Source organism: Boleophthalmus pectinirostris, unplaced genomic scaffold (assembly GCF_026225935.1).
Source record: "Boleophthalmus pectinirostris isolate CB_2022bp ecotype Guang Dong unplaced genomic scaffold, ASM2622593v1 HiC_scaffold_23, whole genome shotgun sequence".
Lineage (NCBI taxonomy): Eukaryota > Metazoa > Chordata > Actinopteri > Gobiiformes > Gobiidae > Boleophthalmus > Boleophthalmus pectinirostris.
In genome coordinates this window covers 26,323,340-26,343,170 of record NW_026571207.1, presented here as the reverse complement: position 1 = coordinate 26,343,170, position 19,831 = coordinate 26,323,340, and the positions used below count along the sequence as shown (strand labels likewise).

At 37.4% G+C, this 19,831-nt stretch overlaps 2 protein-coding genes across 4 annotated transcripts in view; one reads left to right on the top strand and one right to left on the bottom strand.

Annotated features, from left to right (window-relative positions):
* Positions 1–1,275: 1,275 nt before the first annotated feature.
* Positions 1,276–12,261, top strand: gabrp (gamma-aminobutyric acid type A receptor subunit pi). Its single transcript, XM_020927127.2, has 9 exons — positions 1,276–1,328; positions 1,453–1,589; positions 2,798–2,865; positions 2,951–3,168; positions 5,738–5,820; positions 6,414–6,551; positions 9,298–9,450; positions 10,525–10,718; positions 11,923–12,261. The coding sequence occupies exons 1-9, from the start codon at positions 1,276–1,278 to the stop codon at positions 12,259–12,261; spliced, it is 1,383 nt and encodes a 460-aa protein (XP_020782786.1).
* A 1,889-nt stretch (positions 12,262–14,150) lies between these two features.
* afap1l1a (actin filament associated protein 1-like 1a) overlaps positions 14,151–19,831 on the bottom strand; it is a 38,746-nt gene continuing 33,065 nt past the window's right edge. For all 3 annotated transcript variants that reach the window (XM_055159635.1, XM_055159636.1, XM_055159634.1), the window contains exons 15-19: positions 18,397–18,496; positions 17,645–17,812; positions 16,034–16,209; positions 15,376–15,504; positions 14,151–14,995 (exon numbers count right to left, since the gene is read on the bottom strand). In XM_055159635.1, coding sequence (XP_055015610.1) covers positions 14,969–14,995; positions 15,376–15,504; positions 16,034–16,209; positions 17,645–17,812; positions 18,397–18,496 — 600 coding nt within the window. In that variant the 3' untranslated portion in view covers positions 14,151–14,968. The remainder of the gene's footprint in view (positions 14,996–15,375; positions 15,505–16,033; positions 16,210–17,644; positions 17,813–18,396; positions 18,497–19,831) is intronic.

Here is a 19,831-nt window from a genome sequence, read left to right as displayed (position 1 = left end):
TTAAAGTACCTTGAGCCAGGATCATTCACAGTACATGGTGCATAATTACCCCTTTGATTATGTTTTTGATTAATGAGGTAAACTAGAGGAGACAGTGTCAAAATGCCTCTTAGAAACTATAAGATTTCGGGAGATAAGTGATAATCCATTAGAGCAACAGTAGTTTTATTTAAAAAAAAAAAAAAAAGTATAGTTAGTATAAGTATAAAAGTAAAGTCTTTTTTTCTGATATTTTTCTGAAAGTTGTGATTCTGAATGCAGTTCACAGTGCACATTATTGACACATCCAGGAGCGTTAACATTTGAGATATGACTGAAATAAGAACTACTAAACTAATACAAGAATCCCATGCGTTTGAGAGCATGTTTTGTAGAGGTCTAAACTACAGAGTTAGCACCTTTTTCGTGCAATAATACAATACAAAATTTTCATTCTCATTATTCCCCACCCTGTTCGTCATTAAGATTGAGCCCTTTTGGAAAAGATCAAAATATTACATAATCTATATAGGTAAGAAAGAATATAAGTTGAGTTTATTTGCTGATGATTTGCTGTTACACCTCAGCAAAGTGGAGACTTCTATCTCTAGTGTAATAAATATAATGAGTCCATTTTAAAAAAATCTGATTACAAAATAAACACTGGGAAAACTGAAGTTCTGGTGACTAGTTTACATTCTAGCAGCAAAATCACTGGAGCCTTTGCGATTTCATAATTGCAGCTCTACGAAATGTGATAACTGAGCAGCTCAACACAGCAATATTTCATAAATAAGCTGCCTGTTTCCAGTGTTGGAAAGTACATGTACTGAGTATACATATTTAGAATTTTATTTTTGAGTACTTGTATTCCAGTACAGTTACTCTTTCATTTGATGGTATTCACAATACAGTTACGTGTTTCATATTGAAGGAATACATGGCAGTGCTTGGTCAACGAATGTAGGCTTCAAACTGCACAGAATTAATGAGAAAATTATAAACACTGCTCCTGTGGTGAGTGCATGATCAACAATAAATAACAGTTTTCAGTCTTGTGTTGTGTTGTTACACTATAATTTAAATGGAACTCTGCCTGAAAGCATTCAAAGTATTCAGAATACAGTACTCTGATTGGCTCTAACTAAATGCATTTTGAAAGTATTCTTCCCATCACTGCCGATTTCCATATAAACCACAGGAAAATGTACAATGATATACACAAAAAAATCACCCAAGATTTCTGCCAGTCTTATCTTCTTTCTATTCTGTTGGAAGGGACCCAGACTCATCACTATGCCCTTCTTGCTTCACATCCCGCTGATCCTGTACATGACCTATGCGCAAGGGTGAGTAAAACACGGATTAGCACTTTAATGGAACTATTGTACTGGTGTTGTCACTTTCCAGAGAAACTCATTGCTTCATCGGCATATTTCTCAGTTCTTGAGTCCTCATTTTAATTGCCTGCAGTCATTGCCTCTTCTGTATTATCAGTGACTGCATGCACACTTCTAATCACTGGGGCGAATGGAACGACTCCCAACTTCTACCTACAATACAAAAGCTGATGAAGGGATACAACCGCTACCTCAGGCCTAATTTCAATGGTAGGGGCACACTTCTTGCTTCTAACAGTAGATATTGTGTTATAGGGCTGCATGACTTTTGGGGAAATTTTTTTTAAAAAGTAGGATTCTGTTCAGAGAGCACACTGCAAACTATTCCAGGAGTATTACCTGAAATATGATTGAAATATGAACTGATAAACTAAAACAACAATCCCATGCATTTTAGATTGAAGTCTAAACATGTACGTACTAGACAATATTGATGATGTGCAGTAGAATAGTAATTTGTTATATAAATGTAGAGGAAACAGCATGCTATATTATATAGTTTGGACTGTATAAAAGGAAGGGTTTTAAAGTGATGCTGAAAGTAAGCAATAAAACAGTAAATTAAAAAGCAACCACAAAAATGCACTATTTTCAGGAAAAACAAACATAAAACGATTACATTTATTTAAAAAGAGTGTACACTGTTAACAAGCTCCAGGAGTGACGACTGGAAAATGAACTGATAAACTAATCCAAGAACCCCATGCCTTTTAGTCTGTACAAGTCTAACTGCAGAACAAAGCATCATAAGAGCAGCTTTGTGCCTTCAGCAGTTATTCTTATGCACAAATCATAGCATTGTATTCTTCTGTTTTATATTATTAATATATTTATTCGACTGTGATTCTGAGCCAGCGTCAATGCTTGAATGTGTCTGTATTGTCTTAAAGGTGCATTGTGTAACTTTTCTGGTGGAGGGTTTGTCAAATGCTTTTCTTCATGGAGATGTTACTGTTTAATGTCGTACTGTGGAACATTCCAGGCAGAACAATGACATATCCATAGAAACAAGCAGGTGACGGACCTCAATCAAAAAGTTATAGAGTGCACCTTTAATGTGCAATGACGGCAAACATGAAAATTGTTGCAAACAAAAAAGTCACCTGAACCTGAACTAGATTATTCTACGAAAAGACAGGATACTTTGTTTTTTCCTGATAAAATTGTAGTATCAAAATAATTGCAGCCTATGTGATTTGATCATTGTGCCAACCCAGATTGCGAATTCACTTCAATTTTTATTTTGATTCAATCCGATATTTTGCACAGTCCTTTTCTATCATGGTTGCGAGCTGTCATCCTGCAGCAGTCTTTAATCAAACAAAACCTGTCTGTAACATGAAGCCATTTTTCAACATGGAAGCAATCAGTGTGTTTTCTATGTGTCAGGAAAAACTGTACTGTTTTTCAATTCCCAGTGGGGCCTGTGGAGATTGGAATGAGCTTGGATATCGCCAGTATCGATGCTATCTCTGAAATCAATATGGTATAGATTCTTCCAATATATTTTTAACTGTACGTTGATAGAGGTCAGTAAATTGGATTTTTTTTCCCCCTCTTCTTTGAACTAGGACTACACAGCCACAATTTTTCTGCGTCAGAGGTGGCGTGACTCCCGGTTGGTATTCCCAGGAAACGAGAGTGTGAGCGTGGATGGGCGTCTTGTATCTCTGCTGTGGATTCCTGATACTTTTATCCCAGATTCCAAGCGCTCCTTCCTACATGATGTGACAGTGGAAAACAGGCTCATTCGCATATTCAGCAATGGCACTGTTCTCTACGCATTACGGTAATTAGTTTATAATGGCAGCACTCAGAAAGCAAAGAAATGCTAATCCAACGCATTTCACTTTATGCCTTTTATGCTAATTTGGATACGGCCTTGAGTTTTTCTAAAGGAGAGCACTTGTCTTCAGTCATATGTACATGTCTGCGCAAATTGAGTCTCTTATTAGACTTATTATTTCTTGTGTCAGCCCTTAAAGTGTCCATAAAGTACAGGTCCTATATTACACAAAAAGGATTCTTGTGAGATGTTATATGTATATATGTTGTTACCTCATCAAAAACATGCCTGGAGTTGGGGTTTTGTTTCATTCACACATGTTTGAGTAATCCTGCGTTATTAGTCTGTCTTCATCTACAAAGCTGAAAATGCTCTGTTCCACCTTGTGATGTCATAGCGGTAGTATTACTACATGGCATTACAAGGTGAATACTAAAACATTTTGGAAAGACTGCTTAAAATTTATCAAAGATCATATTGACCCTAACTTTTCATTAAAATTTTAACATATTATTTTTGGTGTACATGAAAAGAACTTAGACCCAAATAAAAGAATGGCAATTAATTTAATTGTTGTATTTGGCAAATTTTATATTCACAAATGTAAATTCTCTCACACTTCTTTATTTTTTCCTGTTTTAATTAAGCAATTAGAATTATACCTATCTTCTATCTCTAAAAATGTAAACAAAAAAGCTGTACTGACATATGAAAGTTGTATGACCATGAATATTTTTGTATGAATGTAACAGTGGCGATTATGCTTTTCTTTCATGTATGCCTCCCCCGGTACTCTATTTGTTATGTTGTGTGTATATTGTTATGTTATTTTCTGTATTACCATTTGTCCTTTAATAAATACATTTTTGATATATAAAAAAAAAAAAAAAGACAAAGACATTACAAGGTGAATATGTATGGTTTGTGTGTGAAACATGTGTGAATGAAACAAAACACAACTCCAGGTACGTTTTTGATGAGGAAACTACATTGTAATATAGATCAGAAAATAGTGTAATACAGGTCCCTTAATAGTGGACTGGTTGGGAATTCCAGTTAAATCACTGTATCTAGTGTTTAGCAGTAGAACCACGCTGCATTCCTACAGTGTAAATAGTTGAGTCAACTCAATAATGGAGACCAGAATGGAGTTTTAAATAAAGCCCAAAGCATGGAGAACATGCAGTGAGAACCAACAACTTAATATGTTTGCTTTTTGGTGGATGTTGCACAAAGTATGATTTAAAGGTTAACTGTGTAACTTTTCTGACACCTGTTATGTTTAATGCCACACTGTGGAACATTCTAGGTAAGGCTATGACAAAACAGGTGGTGTACCCCTACCTGTAGAGTTATGAAGTGTAACTATGGACTTAAAACTATATTGTGTACATTGAAAAAAAAAAACCAAAAACAAAACCCCCAAAACTTTATTTAGTAAAATATTGGGTGTTTAAAGGTCCTATATTACACAACATTGATTCTAGTGAACTTGTGTTGTGAGATGTGTTTTGTTTCATTCACACATGTTCAAGTAACTCGTAATTAGTCTGTCTACATCTCCAAAGTTCCACCTTGTGATGTCATGTAGTGGTAGTTTTCAAGTTAACAGCTACCTTTTACCTTTTGTTGAGTAGAGATTGACAGTCCCTGCCTAGTGAAGGTGTATGGCTTTTAAAAACACAGTAGAGCACTTCCTGCATTATCAGGACATCATCTGTTCTTTCTGCTTGAGTGAAGAACATGATGAAGAAATATACATTTTTTGTTAAATATGTGTGAATCAAACAAATCACAACTCCAGGCATGTTTTTGATGATGAACAGCACTATGACCATAGCCTGTATATTTATTGTGGTCCCTCTCTCTGTAATTGCTGCAGTAAACCTCACCATTTTGGTCTTAAAATGTTCATATTAACCCGCTCTATGTGATCCCGATGTTTTTCCTGCTATTTTGTCCCTTTAAAAAATCCTACTCATCCTCTGTAACCGTTCAAGCTACATGTGAGTGGAGCTATGGGTGACATGACACTACCGTAGTCCACTTCTTTATACAGTCTATCATTATAGCACGGATCAGAAAATAGTGTAACATGATCCCTTTAGATAAAGTCAAGATAAAGCATGAAACCATCTGGAAATATATTTTTAGGGATCAGTGGTTTGATGGGACAGATATGAAGCCGGTCAGGGACTTGGAGGAGACACACATCACAGCTCACATCAGACACTTTATTCTCATATGACTGTCTCTATAGGGAAACATTATTCATATTATGGAGTAGCATTGTCCATATTTCCATCTGTGTACTGATAGGTATAATAATAAAAACAGGAAACATAAAATAATATTGTACAAAGTATTTCTAAACCAAAACTCTAGGGACTCCCACCCTGACGTGTAGGTGAATCTTGACATATATCTTCTGATCAATACCTAATTAAAACACCCAGTATATACATATATTGACACATAGGGGACTTGTTGAAGTTCTTTGCTTTCGTAACATAATTGATCTCCATGTGTCAGTATCAAAGGCCTCATCAATATTTATGTATGTGCACAACAGGATCACAGCTACCATAGCCTGCAACATGGATCTTACCAAGTACCCTATGGACCGTCAAGAGTGCACCCTGCAACTAGAAAGCTGTGAGTAGTATCTGTGAAGTAGTCCGCATGTATTATTTACCCACCATCTGAACATAAAGTGTCAAACCAATGTCATTTCACTCATCACTCATCACCACAGATCCATCTTCATCCTCATAGCTCCTCTTGTGTGTATAGTGAATATATACTGAATGCTGAACAGCTGCATCTGTCATGTTTAAAGGCACCCTAAGTCATTTTTTGATTGGAGATCCATCACCTGCTTGTTTCTATGGATATATGCACTGCTCTGTCTAGAAAGTATGACACTAAACAGTTCTAATTTACATTTATTCAATCACAGGTGGTTTTATTACTCAAAAATACCTTGAAAAACAGGCATTCTGACTGTGAGCGGGGTTGCCTTTCCACAGATCTGACCTGTAACTTGGTCTAATTTGGTCTCCATGAAGATAGAAGGGTTTATACTGTGAAACATTCCAGAAAAAGCAATAACATCTCCATGAAAAAAAGCATTTAATGGACCCTCCACCAGAAAAGATACTCAGTGCACCTTTAAGGGAGGCTAGGAGGAGGATAGAATACTGAAAAGTTGATGTAGGCGTGTGTGTTTACGTTGTTTCTATGTTCAGGGGGCTACAACTTGCAGGATGTTGTGTTTTATTGGACCCGAGGGAATGATTCTGTACGAGGCCTGGACACACTGCGGCTGGCTCAGTACAGTGTGGAGAGCTATTACACCACTGTGGCAGAGGCGGTGTATGAGACAGGTAATGTATACTAACACTATGCACCACTGCTCAGTCTTATCGCTGTAAAAGGCTGACACTGCAGGAGTACCTCTGCGCATGTTGGTGTAGGGAGTCATAAAGGAGCACTCACCTTATGCTGATTATGAAGAAGATGATCCAGGTATGCAGTGTTGGAGGTTTATTTGTGTTAAAGGGACTTCTGAGTTTTAAGCTATGTTATAATATTAGACTGTATATATACATAGCTGCGTTACAAATACGAAATTCTCATGTGGGCTCTTCCAGCTCCTACTGACCCTGGCTCCCATTAACTAACTTTGGAATATTGTCGCCCCTCTCCCTGTAACTGCTGCTGCGAGCCTCATCATTTTGGTCTTAACATGTTTGTATTAACCCACTCTACATGATCCTGGTGTTTTTTTTCTGTCCGTCAAGTGAATCCTATGCATAATATAGAGCCTGACTCCGCATTCGCCCCTGTAATGGTCAGCATCACAATCTACATTCGAGTGGCGCTGAACGTCATAGTCACTTAGTCCACTTTTTTATGCAGTCTGTGGTTATAATTTTGTTACCTCCGCAAAACCATACCTGGAATTGTGTTTTGTTCCATTCCAATGTTTGAGTTTAGTGTGGCCGAGTGGAAAGGGGCCGGGGGTAGCACTCAATTTTTCCTTTATTAAAGATCCCAAACCAAATTCTAAATATTGTTGCCAACAACGCCACCTAGTAGGGGGACTAGGACCCAATAAAAAGGCCAGGGTTCAATACCCAGGGGTGAGCAGTAATTAAAACCAGAGATTAAAAACAATTCCAGTGAATTTATTACAACTTTAAGTTAAGTAAATAAAAAAATAAAATACACAGTTAAAAGTATGTTGAACCTAGGCTAAAACAATTAACAGTTGCTAAAATGTCAACAAAAAAAAAGGAAAAAGAAGGCTGAAGAGTTTATCCAGGGCAGAGCATTGGAACCAACTCCTTCCCCCCGGCTTCAGCGTTGTAGCCCTCCACGCACGCTCCCCTGGCCGCCTTCTCCACTCCGCGGCTCGGCCCTGCCACAGAAGAGAGCTGCCAGTGGGGAGAAAACGTGAACCCCTTCGCGCTGCCCCACCCTTGTGTGGGAAACTCAGATTTGGAGCGGCTTTTTCCCCAGCCGCTCCGCTCGATCACCAGGCACGGATTGTGTCCAATAGGTCCACCTGGATCCCCCGGGCCGTGTTGCACCGATCCGCCAGCTCTGTCAGGAAAGTAGTCGCCAATGGGGAGGTGACACTGCTCCCCCCCAATGTACCCACCCTTCGTGTTAGGACTCACCGATTGTGAGCGGCTTTCCCTCAGCCGCTCTGCACGAACACCAAGCGTTGGGAGGGTACATAAAAGGTCTCCAGCTCTTCCACGCCACACCGTTGCGTCCCACGCCTGCGTTCTCTGCCCTAGGTCCGTGTACTCCCCGTCTTGTCGCCGCACCGTATCCTTTCCGGCCCGCTCCGTCCAACTTGCCTTTTAACACTCCCCAATTGACCCACTTTCCGTCCCGTGCTGCGCAATAAGCAACAGGTGTGCGCAGCCAATGTCCCTCTCGCTCCTCAGGTTGGGGTTGTGGTCTAAACATAATAAAAAAAAAAACACAGCCCTTTGCAAACAGAAACCCAAATATACATACAATGAAAACAAATCATAACAAACTAAAATAATTTGAAACGCACACAAACCATGCAACAAAAACAATAAAGGGCATCTTCCCACATTAGTTATCATTAGTCTGTCTACTTCTCCAAAGTTCAAAATGCTCTGTTCCACCTTGTGATGCCAAGAAGCAGTAGTTATTTCAGAGCTGAAATTATCGAAATTATTCTAGTGAAGATGTATGGAGTTTAAAAACACAGTGGGGCACTTCCTGTATTGCCACATGACATCACAAGGTGGAGCAGAGTGTTTTCTGTTTTGAGAGAAGAACTCAGCCTACAAAACACAACTCCAGGTCTGTTTGTAATGAGGAAACAACATTAAAACATAGATCAGAAAACAGCATAATATGGGCCCTTTAATATATTTTTCTATAGAAGGATACTCTATTTGAATTATTATTGTTGATAAATAGTTGCTGTTCTAGCTTTGATTAGTTCATTCAAGTACATTTTATCTACATTTCTGTTCCCCATAGCTCTTGGTTTGGCTCTTTGGTTTGGATTATAGACCTGGTTAAGATCTGATGGTACTCGCAAGGCAAAATCTTTTCTTGGTGATACTTGGTGCTTGAGAACCACAATTCTGCCTTATTATCAAATTAATTTGTTGACTAAAATCTCCGTCAAGGTGTCTTTGTTTGGTGAATTTATCCAACTGCATTTCTAACAGTATTGGGTATTCTCTGCTCACTTACAAATAACTGAAAGATAAACATCCTCACTTTCTAAGATGAAGCTGTTTAAAGTGTTTTGTTCATTATTGTCTTCCAATGTCTTCTTTATTTTGTCGTCTAGTTGATGTGCAGCAAAAAGCCAAGGCAGCACTGCAATGTTTTTTTTTTTTTTTTTTTAAATATGCCCATAGCAGTAATGTTGGATTAGACCAGATGTATTGTTTTAAGTGTTTATAGCAAAAGTGCTCATTTTCAACCTGGTCATGGGGCTTTTAAAGAGGTTTAGAGTCCAGAAAGGAAGGCTAAATACAGTTACATAAGACATAAGACAGACACAAGGCACATAAAGCTATAAATGCATGAAGTAACTGTATTATTCTTTGTTCTTTGTATTTGCAGGGCACTACCCAAAGCTGGTGCTACATTTTGCCCTGCGCAGAAATGTGCTTTTCTTCATCTTGGAGACTTATGTCCCCTCCATCCTCCTGGTGGTGCTCTCCTGGGTGTCTTTTTGGATCAGCCAGTCCTCTGTTCCCGCTCGGACATGCATCGGTCCGTACTTCCTCTTTAACACTTGCTCTTCTATGTGATGTTTTACCGTCAGTGTGCTCCAGATATTAACATATAAAGCCTATACCAAGATTTATGGCTTTGATCTTTTCACTGGGTTTGGAAAGGGCAACTTAAATAGGGCAATATTAAAGTTGTTTAATTAGCTAAAAATGTGGACTTTCTACTTTCTACGACTTTAGCGTATGCATTCATGATAGTTACACATATTGTAACATTTAAAATACAGCCAACACCCATAACTTAATGAGCTACAAGTATGACAAATCAGTCACTGTACAATCCTTATGAAGATGTATGGTTTCCATAAGTTTCTCAATAAGGAATGGCTATAGATCCGTTCACTTCTCAGTGTGTAGTTTTGAGCTGTGTACTTTCTATTTTGGTGGGTGCATAATGGCAGAGTGATTACTGTTTCAACCACTCAATTATCACAGTTTCCCACCGAATCTATAATCTAATCAGGACTTTTCTAATTATGGCTTCCTATATACTTCATTTGGATGTCTCTAGTTTCTTTTTTTTCTTTCAGCTCCAGCAACTTACCAAAAGTTACTACTATGGCTAGGCGATATGGTGCTAAAAATAAAATATTAATCAGTTATTTTGGCCATAGTGTCATATTGTGATTCACTATTTCACTATTTATTGCAGCTCTGTGCTCAAACACTGACACTGTTCCACACCCATTTTTCCAATTGGCTACCCTCATCCTCACATCACGTCCTTCAGTCTCCTTGGCCTCACCTCTACCACCTCCAGTGTCCAGACCCTGGGGGAAGAAATTTGCTAAACATCTAACCAACCATGCCTATCATCAGAATGTCCTCTGCTGGGGTCTGAGCACCAAAGAATAAAACTACTAATACTTTCTCTTTGTGTCTGTCTGAGTCGCTCCAAGTTGAATTGTGAGAAAGAAAATTGTGGTATTATTTTTTTCCTCATCTCTGCTCTAGCTTTGGCTTCTCTATTGGACCACACGTATAGAGAAACACAAAGCTATTCCTCTGTAGTGTTTCCCATGATGTCGCTAATATAATGTTATCTCTGCTCCAGGAGTGACCACTGTCTTAACCATGACCACTCTGATGATGGGAGCGCGCACCTCCCTGCCCAACGCCAACTGTTTTATTAAAGCCATTGACGTTTACCTGGGCATCTGCTTCACCTTCATCTTCGGAGCTCTGCTGGAGTACGCCTGCGCCCACTTCTACACCATGCAGCACCAGACAATAGAGGAGATACACAGGGTAAGTTTTGGATCAGTAAAGTTTGTCTAAGTGTAAATCATACTGGTAGCTTTAAAACAATAAGTAGATAAATAAATTAATTAATTAATAGGAAGAAAGTAACATGTAAAATATGTTTTCCTCAACTGGACCAGTATTGTCGTCCTTAAAAACAAGTTACCTTAAGATAATGCCAAATGTTTCTGAGAAAGACTAGATATTTTTCTCTCTACTGTATATTTTCCAGTATTTATATTTATTTTTTTTAGTGTTTACATTTTTTGGTTATTAAATCTACCATCTGTAATCAGATTGGGAGACGTGCCCCTGTTGTATTCTCACATATCACCACTAGATGCTCTCTGCTTTACTGCTGTCTGATAGTTGCCTGAGCCAGTCCCTTCTACATTCTGTTTGAATCCAGAAGGGACAGGAATTGGACCATAGATTTGTATCACGTGTCTCAAATGTGGAAGATATCTCCTCTTCAAAATTCAGAACAAAATATATCACTTCCTTTACATGAAATAAGTAACAGTTTGGTACTTTGAGTGTTGATTCTGTAAAAATCTGCGCTGTTTCTCAGTCCTTTATTTAGATTTTTTCTTTTTTGGGGTAAACAGCCATGTTTGTTTTTGACACAAACAGAGCTGTCTGATTGGTTAATCCGTCTGTCAATCACACCTTAAATCACTGAGACATGATGCAGCTCCAGATCCACTCGTCTTTGTAAAGTTTTGTCAAAGCGTGCGGTTCTGGCTGGTCAGGTAAATCTGATAGTGTGCCAGCTTTGGCCTGACTGAAGAAAACCAGAGAGAGAGGTGAGGGGGAGGGGCAACAGGTTTCACTTCTGCCATCTAAAAATTCCAATGAACTTGTAGGTGGTAGCTTTAAGTTCAAGTTTACCTTCTGTGTGCAATGGGTCAATTTAATCATTGCCTTTGTTCCTTTTTCCTGTTAAGGTATTTTCCTCAATTTTAGCAACACAATAAAAAAAAAAAAAAAAAACATGTAATTTGCCAAAGAATTTAACTTGAGTTGATAATTGGGTTCAAAGAATGCCTAAAAAGGAACGATTTAAAAGAATACATTACAAAATAACAGCAAAGTAGGCTTTTTAATTAAGAAGATTATCCTGCAACCCCCAAAACATTTCTATAACAACTAGAGAAAATGAGCTTGTCTGTAGATAATTACAACCTAATCTTGTATCTTTCCCCTTTAGGATCTTTTGAGGGAGTTACACGAGTCCAAAGGAAATGGTGCAATCCCAATAGTCAGCTCCACTCAGCCGAAACAGCAGCCTGAAGTCAGGTCCACTACACAAGAGGAACCCACCACGGAGCAGTCACCCACCCAGGAAGTGGTTATGAACGGGGAGGCCAAGGAGAGCTCCAAGGGCCAGGGCTGCGGTCTGTCCACGGTGAAAGACGCATCTCGACGCGCTGCTGCAGTTTTTGTAGTTGAAAATCCGCACAATATTGACCGTCACGCACGCACTGTTTTCCCAACCGCCTTCTTCTTTGTGAATATTCTCTACTGGCTCTACTATCTCTGCCTCTAAGTACAATGAGAAAAACATGCTGCCTCAGTTGTTTTACCATCTGCAAGCTGCTCTACCTCCGCATAATGGATCTTCAATGGGAGACTGTAAAAATGTTTATGGTTTAGCGCTTTTTTGTACCATACAAACTGCTGTGCATTTGGCTAAAGCTTTCATTAGGTATGGATGGGTTAATGGCTATACAGACAAATGAGCATGTATATCTATACTATTGAAATCAGTAATTTCAATCATATTAAACGCTGCCTGAATTACAATTCTCTGTAGGCTACTCTGCTGCAAATATTGCCTTCATAACTAAGTGGCTTTTATTTCATTTCATATTGTAAATTTTTCAGAGTTTATCATAATCATATTAAACATTTGACTACCAAAAACTGAAGGCAATGTGTGTCTGTGATGTACTCAAGGACTAGATGACATTTGTACTTTTTCTGGCTGACAGTGCTGAGTGTGGAGCTATAAACTTAATTGCACCTGCTGTTGTTGTTCATTAAAAATCACTTTGCCCTCAAACCACTTAAAGGGCCTATATTACACGAAATTGACTCTTGTGAGCTGTTAGAATGCTGCTACCTTCTCAAAAACATACCTGGAATAAATCTTTATCATTAGTCAGTCTATATATCCAAAGCTCAAAATGCTCTGTTCCACCTTGTGATGTCATGTCGTGGTAGTTTTCAATTTAACTGCTCCTTTTACCTTTAGTTCAATAGAAATGGGCAAATCCAGAGCTGAAATGAGTTATTCTAGTGAAGGTTTATGGAGTTTAAAAACACAGTGGAGCACTTCTGTATTACCACATGACATCACAAGGTGGAACAGACTGTTTTCCGTTAAAAAAAAAGAACAGGATTTGTGTGTTAAACATGTCTGAATGAAACAAAACACAACTCCAGGTATGTTTGTGATGAGGAAGCAACATCATAACAGAAAATCAGAAAATAGCATTACAAGGGCCCTTTAAGTGACGTGTGTCTACAAAACTTGCAAAAGAGCACCTGAGCGTAGCGTTCACTACAAATGTGTATGTTTATTTGATTTGTGGCGATTATTTGAAATCTGCTGTCAAAAGCGCTTGCCTCAGTATTCTCCCCCACTTCAGCTCACCCCTTCTCCATATTCATTTACTGCATTCATAAATCTCATTGTGGTTTATCGGGCTGTTCTAAAATGCAGCTTCTATCAGTTCTCTGTTATGTATCTTGATGCATTGTGGTCTGGCAAAACTGTGGGAATGTTCATGTACAAACTAGCATTTGAAAAGGCACTGCTTTTGTACAGGCTTCAGACCTCCAAAAACAGAATTTACACTCCATTGTGGTCCTTATGGTAAAAGTTGTTACTAAAATTCAATCAACATTTAACTTAGACTTAACCTAAAGATCCTACATTACACAAAATGGATTGTAGTGAGCTTTTAGACATGTTATAATGTCATTACCGCATCAAAAACATACGTGGAGTTGTGCTTTGTTTCATTCACACGTTTGATATAATCCTGGTTTATTAGTCAGTCTACATCTCTAAAACTCAGAATGCTCTGTTCCACCTGATCATGCAGTGGAAGTTTTCAAGCTCCTGTTACCTTTAGTTCAAACAAAACACAACTCCAGGTATGTTTGTGATGAGGAAACATCATAATAACATAGATCAGAAAAATAGCGTAACTTTAAACTATTTGATCTGTTGTATTTTTTGGAAAACACATTTTATTTACATTTGTACCAGCTTAAAACTGTTATAAAGATACAGTAATTTTAATGAAATGTGGACACCAAAATCTATTAAAAACTCAATATTGCAAGTATCAGTAGTTGTCACACAAGAATAGAGATTATTACTACTTTTATAGGTTTATAAATTTAAAATAACCACACAGATCTGCATTTCAACAATACAATTTATTATTAAAACCTTTGGAAATAAGACATACAGTTACATTATTGCTCTTTGATGCGAGCAGAGGACAGTAAAGTGCAAAAATCTCCCACACTGAGCACAGATTTACAATTATGTTAATATTGAAACGAGAACTTAATGGTTTTGAATGAGAAGCATATTGTTAGTCACTATAAAGCAGGAACGTACAGTATATGATCTTTAAACACAGACACTGCTGCAGTTTTTTGCTGAAACCACATTATTTCTAGTTATGGTTTAGCTCCCATAAATGTCTCCCAGCCTCCAGCTTCAGTAGGAGAAACTGATAAGTGCAGTCAATTTAAATGCAGTAATTGAGTGGCATGCAGCTGAACAGCCCTGACATATACTGTACGTTTTAAGATGTTCTGGTATGAAAGTCAATACAAAAATACATTTAAACAGTAGTCATCTTTCACTATGTACAGACATATCCACACATTAAAGGCACTTCCGGGTTTAAATCCACTCTTTTTCCATCACATTCCTCTGTTGTCCACATGCCAATTAAATATTAAATGTTCTTCACCCTTAAAAACGCTATTCACACTTACGTAACTACTTTCAAAACACAATTCATCATCTTATTTCCAACTTGAACCAATGCCAACACTTGAATACAGCGAGAATTACCTCATTCATGTAACAAGTAAATATTAAGAGGGATGTACCTCCACCTAGGGGTCAAAGTCTTTCATTACAATTAATACACAATAGTTCACAAGGAATGTTCGGCGTATGATCCCACCCCATGCGTCTGTTTTGTAGTTCTTGCAACTGTTTCTTAAGTTCCTTTCTTTGATTCCCATTCCTGAAAAAGTATAAATAAAATAGATTACTCAACCACACTTAATTACAACTATACAATACAATCACATTTTACCACTACCAATAACATCAGCTATTTCCCATATTAAAACTACCAAAGTATTATTTATAAGCTAAAACAGTTCTTTATCTATCACAATTCTCTGCATTAAAACTTCTTGTAATTCAAATGTATTCAGTCCAGTCTCTTTACAGTCTTTCAAAATAATGTTTTAAAAGCCTTGATACAGCCTTTACATTTTATCTAGGCTTTGGACTGGCACAGAAGATAATCACTGAAGACTGAGAACTATCTGCTTCACCATCTTTCTAAATGTTAAAACGTTTATGGCAGCAGCTGTGGAAATCTATTTTGATGATTACCTTTGCTTTCTGCATGACTGTCCCGGTTGAAGAGGCGTAAACAGACGGCGGTCTCCTTCTCAGCTCAGCCGCACAGTTCACAGGTAAACCCTCTATGTAGATGTTCTGATGCTTCTTGTTGGTAGATGCCTGGAAATACAAAATAAAGTCAGAAAAATGTAATAAATAAGTATATGTATGAGTCAGTGTTCATTGTGACAAGAAAAATTTGTTCTAATCCAAATTTTGTAAGATAAATATATTTTTGTTTTGAATTACAAAAAAGGTTAATGCTAATATGGTCAACTAAAACAAAAAAAAAAATATATAGATAATATATTTAAACTGTAATAGACACTGAATATGGTCTGCAGTTAAAAATGTGGAAAAGTGGAATGGGGATTTTTTTTTTTTTTTTATTGATTAAAATATAAAAATATAATAATAATTACAATATTAGTCCTTTTTAGTCAATGGATTTTTTTTTTTTACTTTACCCAAAATTGTAATTTAATTTTAGTCTTACTTTTCGTGCATATGATTACTTTTTGTTAAGTTTTTATTTAGACAGAGAGATAGATACATTATTGATCCAGAAGGAAGGTCAAAATTTGTAAAAAAAAAAAAGATAATAAAATAAAATGATAGACTAAACACTGGTAAAGTCCCTAAAATCTACCTTGACTGGTGGTTTGGTCTGCACTGGGGACATCATGCCTCCTCCTGCCAGACTCTTCTGCAGGTTTTCTTTCACTTGGGTCAGTTTGAGCTCCAGATCCACCCGCTCGGCTTCTTTGGCTCGACATTTCTCATCCAACTCAGCCACTCGCTTATTTAGGAAGGGCTTTCTCCTCTCTGCACAATAAACAAATCCAGATTGCACACATTTAATCCCATTTTGTTTGTGAGCTTTGTCATGTTAGAAAGTTGTTACGTCTTCTAAAACACACCCAGATTTGTGTTTTGTTGAATTCACATATTTGAATAATGCTTTATTATTAATAGTCTGTCTACATCTCTAAAGGTCAAAATGATCTGTTCCACCTTGTGATGTCATGTGGTAGTTTTCAAGTTAACAGCTACCGTTTAGTTCAGAAGAGATTGACAATTCCAAGGCTGTGTGGTGAAAGTGGAGTTTAAAATCACAGTGGAGCACCTCATTTATTACTATATGACATCACAAGGAGTGCTTTCCATTTGAGAGAAGAACTGTGATGAGGAAACAATATTATAACATAGATAATAAAATAGTATGGGTCCTTTAAAACATGAAAAGAACCCACGGAGTAATAAATTCCCTCTACCTCTCTGTGGGAGAACTGTGGAGGTGGTGTCAGATTAATAGAATATCAAAGCATTCTAGTTAATTTAAAAACACATTTATTCAGGCTGTAAAAACATGAGCTCTCTGATGCAACGAGGGGCAATATTTATGTCCATGTAATGTAATAAGTAGAAATAAAGATCAGACGATTTGTACTGGATTGTAGCCCAGCAGTAAGGGAATATATTTACACAAGGGACTACAGGTGAAAAGGGTAGACTTTAAGAATCACATCAATAACACACCAACGTAACAAAATAAGTATTGTAATTTTGTGCAGTATGTTTTAAAAATGGAAACTAAACATGAAGTGTTGTTTAAAAACATTTTAAACATTGCAGTCAAGTTCATTCTTGAGTTCATTATTTGTATATCAGATTTTTGGTAATAAATATAGTTTTTGTTGTTTATGTTTACAAGAGAACCTCCTAAAAACTCATACTAGAATTTATTAGAAATGCATAACATGTATAACCTTATCTTGTATCTAAAAGTAAGGTTTATTATTAAAGCTACCATTCGTAAGTTTATTAGATTTTTTTTTGTTTGTTTCACCAGTAGATGGCAGATATGAGAATTGTTCCCCTCCCCTCACCTGGCCTTTGTTCTGTCTCACCTGTGCTCTCTGTTGTCTTCTGTCAGGCCAAAGCTGGCACAATATCAAACTGCAGTAACATAGATAACATCTAGTGGTGATATGTGAGAATGCAACTGATGGTAGCTTTAAACTTCACAGTATAGGGCTGACAATAAAAGTATTCTTTTCTATTGCACATTTTAAAATACATTATCAACCAAATATTGGCTTGAATATGTGAACTGAAATTTGCAAGTGTATTATTGGTGAAAATCAGAGGTTGTTTATTATTTTTTAGACATTTTGATTTAATAACGTTCACTGTCTTTATTATTAAAATAGACCATATCACTTTTTTTTTTTTTTTTTTTGTGTAAACTGATATTTACCATGAGCCATCTTCAGTTCTTCTTTGAGCTCTTTCTTCTCTTGTCTCAGAACCACCAGCGCCTTTCTTATCCCGTCTTTCTCTCTCTCCAGCTCCTCTTTCTCCTTCAGGTATCGTTTGGCATCCTCCTCCGCTCTCGTTTTCCCATAGCGGCCATATTGGTTGGAATCTAAGTGAAGAAGACATCAGGGAGCAGGAAGCTTTAGTAAAAGGTCACTGGGGTTATGGGAAGAAAGAACTTAGACACACCTAGATCAATGTCCGTATCAATTGAATTTCACACTTTTTTTTAGCTGAATTTGACCTATTTTCTATTTCAAACAAGAAACCTGGAAATTATAGAGTAATAAAAACCAAGCACTCCCGCAGAGAGAGGTCGTGTCACAGCTAATGCTTCCAACCAATAAATCTTAGGTTACAACTCAATTCTAACTCCTTGTTCTTTGATGTGGCAAAAAGGACCAAAAACGCAGTGACCACACAGATATTCTTTACAGAGAGCTACTGGGCCTATTGCTTTATCTAGATGGAAGAAAGCAACTGTCACAATGGAAAAATGGGAGATATATTTTAGATTGAAACTGAAGAAGATGATCGAGAGGATAGCAGGGCAAACCACATTAAAGCTAAGGTTTTATAGCAGGGATTTCTCTGTGCTGACAGGATGTACCAGCCAGAGTTGGACGAGCGCCAGCGTGATTTTTCATCTATATGGGAGACGAGTAAAGCTGTAGTTATAAGGGTAGGACTTACTCGAGCCTGTTCGCTTGAGTGAGATGGGGGGTTTGGTCCGATCTGAGTCGCTGCTGGAGAAACTGGAGCGCCGTTTGCCATGGTCCCCACACTGCTCAGACTGGAGGGAGAGGAAGGGACATTGTAAATAGATTTGAAAAACTAGTTAGATTAATATAAATTAGTAATAGTGAAAAAATATGTAGGCCAATATATTGGATTTTACACTGAATTACATAAGGAATTTATTTTTTAAAACAGAAGTGCCATTAAAATAAAAAAACAAAAAAACAAAAAAAAAACATGTCAAAGGTTTCAATTTAATCTTAAAACCACCGCCTTCTTTTAACAAACTGACTCACTTCTACTGTTATTAATAATATGTGTAGATACAGGCATCAAAAAGAAAAAAAAAAACTAAACTGAGATATCGGTTTTTGCAAATTAACTCAAAATATTTTTTAAATTCCAATGTTCTTTAAATAATTTGTTCATTTGTAGAATTTGGATTATCTAACTGTACCTTGCTTACCTAGTTTAACTTTTCTTAAATCATGGTTTAAGTTGACCTGTCCATCCACCTCAAGAGATACATAAACTATCTCTAATTGCAACTAAACGGACTTCTACAAATAATCAGAGCTCTGAAGGCTCTTAATTTCATACAAATTGCTCCGTCTTAGAGATGGCTAAACGATAAAAAGATCCAACCACATTTTACAAAGAAAGTCAGTGATTGTGGTTTGCCAGTCTTGATTTAGTCATCATGTTTTCAAGCTACATTGTGTAAAATTTCTGATGGAGCGTCCATCACCTGCTTGTTTCTATGGATATGTCATTGCTCTGCCTGGAATGTTCCACAATATGACATTAAACAGCTCTGCCTTACATTTATTCAGTTAAAACAGCTCAAAAAACAGGCATTCTGACTGTGATTGTGGTTGTCTCTCCACAGATCTGCCTTGTATCTTGGTTTGGTTTCCATGAAGGTAGAAATACATATAATACAATACTGTGAAACATTCCAGACAAAGCACGGAGAAAAGCATTTGACAGATACGCCAGCAGAAAAGTTAAACAATGCACCTTTAAAGTCATATTCCTCCAATGTCCTTGCAGCACGCGAGTCGGAGGATGTGCAGAGGGCAGGAAAGTCCATAAAACAAAGCCCCGTCCTTCAGCATTTACTGTGTGTGGAAGTGTGAGTGAGGCTGCAGGCGCTGGGGGCTGTTTCTAAAGCATGTCTTTAGGGTTAAAACAGCAATTTACAGGCCGTAAAAATGCCATGACCCCCTGCCTCCTCTCACCCTTTACACTTCCCTTTATTTTCCCTACTTTTTTTTCATCCTCGTTTTTTCACCTTGTGCCCTGTCCGTCTCTGGACAGGCGTGTAACATGGCTCTGCTGGTGGTTCTGCTTTAAAATGATTAGAGGTATCGAATTCAGTGATGGGAAC